The sequence below is a fragment of the Rhincodon typus genome, chromosome 4 (assembly GCF_021869965.1).
Source record: "Rhincodon typus isolate 14 chromosome 4, sRhiTyp1.1, whole genome shotgun sequence".
NCBI classification, from domain to species: Eukaryota; Metazoa; Chordata; class Chondrichthyes; order Orectolobiformes; family Rhincodontidae; genus Rhincodon; species Rhincodon typus.
This window is the reverse complement of record NC_063335.1, coordinates 64,994,266-65,005,498: the sequence shown is the minus strand read 5'-3', so window position 1 is coordinate 65,005,498 and position 11,233 is coordinate 64,994,266. Positions and strand designations below refer to the sequence as shown.

The following is an 11,233-nucleotide window of genomic DNA, read 5'->3' as shown; positions in this document are numbered from 1 at the left end:
TGAAGCATTTAGACGAACATGTTAAGTGCTCATATGCTATCACCGCATAATTTCAAGACTGCTTATTTGTAATTAATATGAAAGTTATATTACAGAAATCAACCTCTAATTTGATTTCAAAAGGGTCCATAACTGCAACATCATCATTGAGCATTAGTAATAGCAGTGTTCTATTATGTTTTCTAGCTTTTGTTTATGATACCTTCAAGTTGTGCCCGTAAAGGAAGGATAGTGATTTGTGTTTTGAAGTGACTGTAGTAAAATGGTCTTAGCATTTCCTAAGACAGGCCAGCATTTCACACGCGATAAATACTTGAAGCTGAAGTGCACTGTTTTTGAATAAAAAAAATGTCATTAGCCTGGCATGGACAACTTTCACACCTGGATACCCTTTACCGCTTGTTTTATGCTTTCCAGAAGGGCCTTGCTCTCTGGGGTGTAATTCCTCTCCAAACTGCTGTACATGTCAGTCAATGTGCTCACATACAAATCAAAATTCTGTTCGCTGATTGGCTCCTAAATGGAAAATTCACATTTAATACAATTAATATGCAATTCATATTTAACAGTATCATACAAAAATAAAAACAAGTCCAAACTGCTTAAAAAGAATAAAAGTTAATGCCAGAATGGACAGTGAAATGTGGTATTTGGCAAAAAATCTAAATTTCTGTTAGCTTATATGAGTACACCTAATCTAATACAGCATCATGGAAACTCTTAACATAAAAGACAATTAGACATTTCATAGCAATTATTTCTGCAGCTCATAAGGCAAAGGTCTAGGCCCAAAACGTCAGCCTTCCTGCTCCTCTGATGCTGCTTGGCCTGCTGTGCTCATCGAGCTCTACACCTTGTTATCTCAGATTCTCCAGCATCTGCAGTTCCTACTATCTCTGAATCCTTTTCTCAGAGTTTGCCTCCCTTTGTTGCTTGCTCTTTGCACTTCTCTTAATTGTGAATGGAACTCTATTTGCTGAACTGTGAATATTACTTTTGTTGCTTTTGTCTAAATGTTTTAAGTGGGAAATTAGTAGAATCCCTCCCTGAGCCAGCAGAAATTTGCAGCAAGGTCATTTGCATCTCCTGCCTCATTTCGCTGAGCCATTGTCAATTTACTGCTGAAGTTACAAAAGGAAATCGTGCAAATTACGTAAGAAATTCGGGACCATTTTCTGTCAGATTTTACTAGTTTCCTTGATTGGCTAACATCCATCAGAACCTTTCCGGTGTGGTCCTCTCTGCTCTACTGCTATAGAATCTCCAGAAATTAAATCAACAAAGCAGAAGCAGCTCTGAGACAGATGTCAACCGATGTCTTCTGAAGTTAGTACAAAGTCCTCCCACGTCTACTAAGAAGAGACTCAACAGAAAACACAAAAACCTCTGGTTTATAAGAAATAGATAAATAGATATTGAGATTGCGATGCTCATCAGACTTCAATTACTAGTTTTAAGGAACATGCTTACTAGCAGGGCGGGAAGATTTCCCTTACATTGTAGCTGTGACTTTATCTTAAACCAGCCTTCAAAAATAGATTGAGAATCTTTTTGCACTTAGTTCACTCAATACCCTGTAAAACTTCCCATTTAACATTACAATGGGCAATCCTACAATATCATAGAATCCCTACAGTGTGGAAACAGGCCCTTTGGCCCAACAAGTCCACACCGACCCTAAGAGCATCCCACCCAGACCCATCCCCCAAATCTACACATCCCTGAACACTACGGGCAATTTAGCATAGCCAATCCACCTAGCCTGCACATTTTTGGACTGTGGGAGGAAACTGGAGCACCTGAACAAACCCACACAGACATGGGGAGAATGTGCAAACTCCACACAGACAGTCACCCGAGGGTGGAATCGAACCCGGGTCCCTAGCGCCGTGAGGCAGCAGTGCTTACCACTGAGCTACCGTACTTCAGGATACTGCTGTTAAGATGGAAACCTGCAACCTCACTGTGTTGATTTCACTTTATTTTTCTATCTGCTATTTGTATCCGTTGGACCACAAGAAGGAAGTCATAAAAATATTGAAAGGTCATTGATCTGAAACGTAACACTTTCACTCTTCACAGTTGTGTATTTCCAGCAGCATCTATTTTAATTGCTGACTGTCAGCATTCACAGTATTCTGCTTTTGCAATCAAAAGAGGTGCTTGTTCATGACCTATTTGCAACCTTTGATACAATTTATCAGGCTATCGTCTTCCAATGCCTCTCCTGCACCTTTTAGCTGAGTCTCACTACACTTCTTTGAGTAATCTAACTTATTTATTCACAGCCAAATAATCACATTGTGGATTCACTTCCTATTAGTGATCTTAATGTATTCAATGCCTGACACAATCTCTGTCCCCTGGTTAATGACTTCATCCTGTATCTGGCAATGAACTGAGGCTGAAGCAAACTGTTTGCAACCTTGATCTCATGCTGAACCCGAAGTAAGCTCTGACCACATTTTCACTCCATCACCAAGTATACTGACAGCCACTTTTGTCATGGCACCTGACTCCACCCCTGCCTCAGTTCATAAGCTGCTGAAATTCTCAGTCATGTCTTTGCTATTTTACGTCTTATTCACAACACCCCTACACACTGTAAAACAACGCCTCCCAGATAAGCAAGATCTTCATTTTAAAATTCTCTTTGTTTTCAAATCCTTCCATTGCTTCACTTCTCCTTATCATTATAAACTTCTTCTGCCTAATAACACTCTAAAATTTTTGACTCTTCCAATTCTTCCCTCCGACAGGTCCTGAATTTTTTTCCTTCATTGACAGGCATCCCTTTAACTAAATGCACAAAATTTTGGAATCTCTTTTCTAATCCTCTTTGCCTCTCCACTGCTATTTCTCAATTTAGGTTGGCTCTTTAAGCCTATTTTTTTGACCACACATTTTGACATCTACCCTAATAGCCCTTCATTTGGTATGATGTCAAATTTTGTTTGTTAACACTCCTGTCATGTTTCACTAAATAGGAGATGTTATATAAATGCAGGTTATTGTTGTTCCGTATCTCCAATCCCTTTTCCATACATGAGTAGTCACCCACAGAAGGCAGGCTTTGTTTATGCTACAATGAGAGTCAGTGACAGGAATACAGCACCTTTTCTGCTAATGCTACACTATCAGGATAAACACTAAACCTCTCTAGTAACTACCTACTGCAGCAATCGGAATTTTGTAACCTTCTTATACAAGTATTTATGTCAAGTATATCAAAACCTATCAATACTCCCAGAGGGAAATGTGTTCACCATTCATTTTACATGACCTAACTTTACTCTTAATTGACTTGAAAGCATCTATAATGTTACCATTGAAAATTAGCCAGGGTGTATAATGGGTGGCCAATGCATCATCATTCACTGCCTAAAATTAAAGTAAGACTTCATGTTTTACATCACTTAAACTAACAAGTGTTTTATAAAATAATCAATGTAGAGCACACATTTAATTCTCTAAATACTAAAGTATAAAACATCAGTTGCACATACTAATTCAATGAAATATTCATACAACACCAACCACTATTAAATAAGAGTATTATTTATTTTATATTCATTATCATGTTTTTAATAAATTTTACCTTGAGTTTGGTTTGCATCTTATCAGTTAGTTAAATTGTAAGGTTATATGGTAAAATATGACACAAACTTTCCCTAATTTAAATGTTTTTTGACCATTTTACATTCTATCAGATTAAAAATACAATCCTGTTTGCACCACAGACCTGTTCATTTTTCATTTATAATATGAACAACGAAAAGTCTTTATTGTCCTTATTTCTGCTTTCCAGTTGCAATATTTTGCTTTTCTTTCCATTTTGTTGATTACAAGGCACACTACATTTAATATCAACCAGTGATATTTTGTATATAAAAATGTGATGAAAAAAATCTGTCAACACTCCCAGAGGGAAATGGCTTCATCATTCATTTTACACGATCTAACAGTATTCTTAATTGGCTTTAAAACCCCTACAATGTTGATTAATTGACTTTCTTCTGGTTTCTAAAATGCCCTTCACTCCCACCTTAACTGGAAACCTATAAATTTCTTATGGCATTGACATTGGGAGGATGGACTAACTATCTTCCTTCAGATGATTTAGGTAAAAGTACAAGTGCGAGTACAAAATAAGACTCACTTTTCATTTTATTTATGATTATGCACAGAAGAAAACCAACCATCAAAATGTTTGCCTGTCGTATTGCTCTAGTTCTCCATCTCTTTGTGGACCTCAAAGACGCTTTGTATTTTCACTTTCTAACATAGTGAAGGATTTGAATTTGCCTGCACAATGAGTGGGAGGCACAATATTTCCAATATCTCCCTTTCCCCCGATTCCTGAAACACTCTTGCACAGTTTCAAGCAACTACCTCAAAAAGATTATTGGCAGAGGATGGAAGTGTCCTGATCTCTGTCTTAATGGATGCAGAGAAACTTAAAGGGAGGAGGGAATATGTCAAAAAAAACAAAATAGAAGCATGATATCACACTGTTCTTTAATTTTATTCCATCAGCAGCACTCAAAAGTTAACATGGCTGTGCCAGCAGTATACATGAAAAAAATCTATCATTTATTTTGCTTTTAACTTGACAGGGAAAAATGAGCGGCAGATATATACTTTAAGAATTCTGAAATGCCACAATGACATCACAAAGCATATCAGTTAAAAAATTGTATTAAGGGATTGTAAATATTCACATTTTCGTAGTCATTATGCTGTTCAAAAATGTTTTATTTTCAGTTACTTATTTGATACCTTACCATTTGTGGGAGTTGGATGTCAGCGAGGCTGTTAATAAGGGCCTGACTCAGACCAGCTAACTCCTTTAACAAACTCTCATTGTGCTGCTCAATTAGTTTATTCTCCTCCTCAATTGTTTTCAAATTGCTCTCCATGGAAGTAATCTAAAAATTTAGAAATAATTTTTCTTTAATTACATAATGGGCGGTTTACAATTTTCACAGAAATACACCGTTGATTTATTACTGACAATGTAGCACTAAGATTCTTGCAGTAACTAGCCTACAGAATTAGGTTGTATGTCATGTTGAGTTTATTGGTGTGGGTTTCAGTTAAATCATAAAGGTGTAGTATTTATCCAACACTTTAGAATAATAAATTGGAAAACAGATTCAAATATTTAAAGATGGGAAGCAAGGTTGTACCATTGATTTGGCTAAGAGAAAATAGATGATCTTGTGTAGCAAATCAATTTCTTCAAAGAAACAATTACTAACTGTCCTGTAAAAATTACATCAAACAGTTCTGGTTTAGATTCAGCCCTAGCGCTAGTTAGTTTTACCTGTGTTTGAAGCTTTATCATATCTGCTTCCATTTTTAAGTTTGATTCATTCAGCTCCTTAATCTCATCATCCAAATGATTGATCTCCTCATCATTTTCAGCTCCTATAGGAAACAAAGGCTTGCTATTTACCGATATAGAATATACCTATAGATGGCGCAACAATCTATTGAAAGGATGTGTTACTGGAGCTCACTTGTTACGTATAGCTTGAGTACTGTGAACTGCATGTTTAGTCCTAATTTCATTCATGTTTGTGGGGAAGGTCCCTCAATGTGCATCTGTTAATTTCCTACAAATCACAGGAATGTTTATTCTCTGCTAGGACAAGGAGGATTGCCCAATTCTCTCCCCCTATCCCAGTCCACTAATATTAACCCCCAAAAAGAAATAAAAAGCCCCATTTGTATGAAAGCCAAAATAATAAGCAACATTTTGTTCTTTCTTCAGGGTCCAGACTGAAATAGAGATCTAAATCTCCCAGTACATCCTGTCACCATTGTTTACCAAGTCTGAGTCTTTATACCCATCATATCAATGAATAAAGTTCTGATCAACCAAGAAGTTCAAAGAAAGAGCAAATTCCTGGATTGGAATCTCCACCTTGACTGTACCAACAACCCTTTTTTTGATTGTATCTTTGAATTCCTCTGTTCCGTTATCTCCCTTTATTTTGTCGACCCACATAATTGACAAATCTTTTAAGTTACTCTCCTAGTATTTCCTTCTTTGACTACCAAATTGTTTTTACTCCTTGGGAAATTTTCCTATTTTTAAATCATTAACTAAATGCAAGTTGTTGTTGTAATATTACATCCACCTTAAGGTAGTCTTGAGGTTCAATGGAGTATCTCTGCCTCTGGGTCAGAAGCTTTGGGTTTGAGTCCCATACTTATTGGACAAGGAAGATGGACTCATAATGTGGCCAAGCAGATCTGTATGATAGAATGAACTTTGGAGCCTCTACAATCACTACTATTACTACAATATGCAAGTATTATTATATGTTGCCACAGTAACTTGAAATCCCTGACTGAACTGTAACAAATTATCACCCAATTGTGTTATTGGTGTGAGAAGGAAAACAGAGGAGATGATAACTGCGAGATGTTGCATTTTGGTACAACAAACAAACAATTAATAATTATAATCGTAATTATACAATTAATGGTAGGGCCTTGGGTAGTGTCATAGAACAGAAGGGCCTACGGGTTCAGGCACATAATTCTTTGAAGTTTATATCATATATAGAGGGGATGGTTAGAAACACGTTTAGCACGCTTGCTTTCATTGCTCACTCCTTTGAGAATAGGAGTTTGGATGTCATTTTGAGGTTGTACAGGTCATTAGTGAGGCTTCTTCTGGAATATTGCGTCCAGTTCTGGTCACTCAGTTATAGGAAGGATATTATTAAGCTGGAAAGGGATCAGAAGAGATTTACCAGGATGCTGCCAGGTATGGAAGGTTTGAGATATAAACAAAGGCTGGATAGGCTGGGACTATTTTCACTGGAGCATAGGAGGTTGAGAGGTGACCTCATAGAAGTTTATAAAATAATGAGAGGTATAGATAGAGTTAATAGCAGTTGTCTTTTTCTTAGGATGGGAAATTTCAAGACTAGGGAGCACATTTTTACAGTGAGAAGAGACAGATTTAAAAAAGACATTAGGGGCAATTTTATTTACACAGAGGGTGGTTCACGTGTGGAAAGAACTTCCTGAGGAAGTGGTGGATGGGGGTACAATTACAATGCTCAAAAGACATTTGTTAAGTACATGAATAAGAAAGGTTTGAAGGGATATGGGTCAGGACCAGGCAGATGGGACTAGTTTAGTTTAGGATTACATTTGGCATGGTCTACTTGGACCGAAGGGTCTGTTTCTGTGTTTTGTGACTCTATGACTATGACAGGTAGAACCGAATCAAAAGAGTTAAGGACTGGAATTAGATTTGTATTTTTGAGATTGGTTAAGAAAAAAAAAGTCATGAATTTAAAGCAGAAAATGGTAAAATTGATATTATAAGAAAACAAACATCAAGTCCTGACATTGGAAAATACAGACAATTTAATCAGAGAAGAGTTGATAAATGAAGGGTCTAGATAAGAATGGGATACAGGGCGTGAACCTGAGATAATGTGGTGTTTCTCCTTGACCTAAACAAATACTTTAGATATTTTCCTCATCAACCTATTCATGGATGTTATTACACACCTCTGGAGCACGGAACACTTAAACCCAAGCCTACTGGCCCACAAAAATACTCATTAATTGAATGCAAGCTCCATGAGTTGCCATGGTATGATTTGAATCGGCGTCCCCAGAGCATTAGCCTGGTCACTGGATCACAAGTCCAGGACCATTACTACTGCACCTTCTTCTCCTCCACCTGATCATGTTTTACAATGGGCATTTGTTCTTACCTCTACTTGCCCTGAGCTTGATGGTCATCAATTCATCACCTGACAGTTTGCCTTTCTTCAGTGCGAGGGAAGCTCGGGGACAGCCTGACAAACTGAAAACACAAAAATGTAATGAAAAGTAAACAACTTGGACTTTAAAGAAACAAATTCAGTTAAGTGGAACTGCCTAAGAAGCTGGACAAATGGAAATTCACATACTGAGTACTGCACTGCAGATAAGCAAGCACATTTGAATGAAGCAGTATTACAATCAAGGGACACAAGCCTTTCATCTGTGGGTGTCAATAATTTTGACCACAAATCAATTTAGAGTCACTTAAACTTAAAAATTACCATTTGTAGAAGAAAAAGTGATTGGTTGATGCATTACTGCTGCTTTGAGAGATACACTAACCCATTTACTTGATGAAAAATGAACAGAAGAATATCATAGAAATACATTAAAACTCATCTGCTACCATTGGTGACTGTGACGTCTAGTCTTTAAACATATGACATTAAAACATGAAGTAAGTATGTTTGCAATCTATATATGAACAAATTAGACGTGTTTAAAATTGTTTAATGTTATCCAGGCTGCAACCTGACCTTACACATAATTACTACGTAACCATTTTTATTTCTTCATTCGTGAAATGTGATCATTGTTGGTGAAATCAGCAATTTTTGCCCAGCCATAATTGATCTTGAAAATTTGGTGGAATGTCCTCCTAATGTTTATTGTTTGATTGTCCACCACTAATCAGAACTACACCTAAAGTCACCATAGTACCAGAGGATCCTAAAGTTGCTCTCATTAAACAGTGGTGAATTTAACCTGATGGTCACCACACTTCAGGCAAGGGGTGAGGTTGAGAAGGCAGGACCTTCATGAGGGCCTTAGTCAGAATGGGTATTGAACACATGCTGTTGTCTTCACACTGTATTGTAAACAAGTGTCCAGCCAACCTGAGATAATGGACAGCATGGTGGCTCAGTGATTAGCACTACTGCCTTGCCACAGCAGAGACCCCAGTTTGATTCCACCCTTGGGCGACTGGCTGTGTGGAGTTTATACATGCTCTCCATGTCTGCATGGGTTTCCTCCAGGAGCTCCGGCTTCTTCCTACAGTCCAAAGATGTAAGGTGGATTGGCCGTACTAAATTGCCCATTGTGTCTAACATTGTACAGATTAGGTGGCTTAGCCATGCTAAATGCAGGGTGACAGAGTGGGTCTGTCTGAGATGCTTTTCAGAGGGTCAGTATTGACTCGATGGGCTGAATAGCTTGATTGCACACTGTAGGGACTCTATTATAACTGACTTAGAGGGTTTGTTTATTTTCTCTTTTTAAAATCTCTGGCCTTATCTGCTGAAGCATTGCCACATTTGTATATTCCTTTCACATTCTGGTAATCATTAACCTCAGAGTACAAAGGGTCCTTGATCAGATGGGCGAATGGGCCGAGAATTGGCAGATGGAATTTAATTTAGTTAAATGTGAGGTGCTGCATTTTGGCAGGGCAAATCAGGGCAGGATTTATACACTTAACGGTAAGGTCCTGGGGAGTGTTGCCGACCAAAGAGACCTTGGGTGCACGTTCAATGTTCTTTGAAAGCAGAGTTGCAGGTAGGCAGGGTAGTGAAAGAGGTTCTTTGGTATGTTTGCCTTTATTGTTCAGTGCATTAAGTATAGGAGTTGGGAGGTCATGTTGCGATTGTACAGGACATTGGTCAGGCCACTTTTGGAATACTGCGATAAATTCTGGTGTCCCTGCTATTGGATAGGTGTTGTGAAACTTGAAGGGGTTCAGAAAAGATTTACAAGGGTGTTGCCATGTTTGGAGGATTTGAGCTACAGGGAGGGACTGAATAGGCTGGGGCTATTTTCTCTGGAGCATCGGAGGCTGAGGGGTGACATTATAGAAGTTTATAAAATCGTAAGGGGCATGAATAGGGGAATAGGCAAGGTCTTTTCCCCAGGGTAGGGGAGTCCAGAACTACAGGGCATAGATTTAAGGTGAGAGGGGAAAGATTTAAGAAAGACCTAAGGAGCAACTTTTTCATGCACAGGGTTGTGTGTGTATGGAATGAGCAATGAGAGGAGGTGGTGGGGGCTGGTACAATAACAACATTTAAGGGGCATCTGGATGGCTATATAAATAGGAAAGGTTTAGAGGGATATGGGCCAAACACTGGCAAATGATGTGGAATACCTGGTCAGTATGGATGAGTTAGATGAAAGGTCTGTTTCCATGTTGTCCACCTCTATGACTCTATGACATTACCCATATTTGCTGCCCTGCTTCACCACTTTGTTGTTTTCCTTTTCTTCACTATCTCTCCTTAATTGATTCCTTTCCGTTAATATTCAGAACTAGGCTTGGTAGGACTGCAGCATTTGATTTGATCCTAGGGTTACGCAGTCACTTAGGCCTGTCTACTTCATGATGCTTCTTTAGCTTGACGTCATACTGTGTCATAGCTTCACCAGGGCAGTACCCCATGTTTTTTGGTATGCTTGGTGCTGCTCCTGGTGTACTTTTTTACATTTCCCATTGCACAAAAATGGGTCCCCTTGCTTGATGAGAATGGTGCAGGGATATTCCAGGCTGTAAAGTTATAGATTATTGCAAATATAATATTACTGCTGCTGGTGACCCACAGTACCTTGTGCATGTCCAATTTTGGGATGCTAGAACTATGTAAAATCGATCTCAATTAGCATAGCGGTAGTGCCACATAATACTATCTGAACACAACCTGAATCATGCAGGGACTGGTGTTCCAGTGGGTTGTGTAACTCAGGTGATAGATATCGTTCGAAATTCAATAGTAGGGGGAAGGAATCAACTAAGGAGATGGAAAGGTAAAGGGAAACAACAAAGCAGGGCAGCAATTTGGGCATTGATTACCAGAGCATAAAAGGAAGGGACAGAAGATACAGTGTGGCAGTATTTCAGTGGATAAGGCCAGAGATTGCTAAAATAGTAAATAAACAAACAGGCCTCTATGTGAAGGCACACAGCGTCAGTGACAAAATAGAGAGATTGGTAGTACACATATATGCATGGCTTGATGGGTATTACAAAAACATGGTTGAAGGATGACTGGGATAACACAGTGTGGAGCTGGAGGAACAAAGCAGGCCAGGTAGCATCAGAGGAGCAAGAAAGCTGACAGTCCTGACCTGAAACGTCAACTATCCTGCTCCTCTGATGCTGCCTGGCCTGCTGTGTTCCTCCAGCTCCACACTGTGTTATCTCTGACTCCAACATTGGCAGTTTTTACTGTCTCTGAAGGATGACTGGGGCCTAGTCCCAACTATTAAAGAGTATTTGATATACCAGAATGACAGTAAGTTAGGAAAAGGTGGCAAGGTAGTTCTATTTATTAAAGATGCCATTAGTTCAGTACTGACAGATGACCTCAACTTGAAAGATGAAAATGTAAAATCAGTTTGAGTAGAGATAAGAAATTGGAAAGGTAAGAGGTCACTTATAGGA

At 38.6% G+C, this 11,233-nt stretch overlaps 1 protein-coding gene across 1 annotated transcript in view; it reads right to left on the bottom strand.

Annotated features, from left to right (window-relative positions):
- Window positions 1–281: 281 nt before the first annotated feature.
- The window catches only part of st18 (ST18 C2H2C-type zinc finger transcription factor), a 153,511-nt gene continuing 142,559 nt past the window's right edge, over window positions 282–11,233 (bottom strand). Inside the window, exons 17-20 of the mRNA XM_048596120.1 lie at window positions 7,749–7,840; window positions 5,327–5,430; window positions 4,785–4,928; window positions 282–516 (exon numbers count right to left, since the gene is read on the bottom strand). Of these exons, the coding sequence (XP_048452077.1) occupies window positions 376–516; window positions 4,785–4,928; window positions 5,327–5,430; window positions 7,749–7,840 (481 nt within the window). The 3' untranslated portion in view covers window positions 282–375. The remainder of the gene's footprint in view (window positions 517–4,784; window positions 4,929–5,326; window positions 5,431–7,748; window positions 7,841–11,233) is intronic.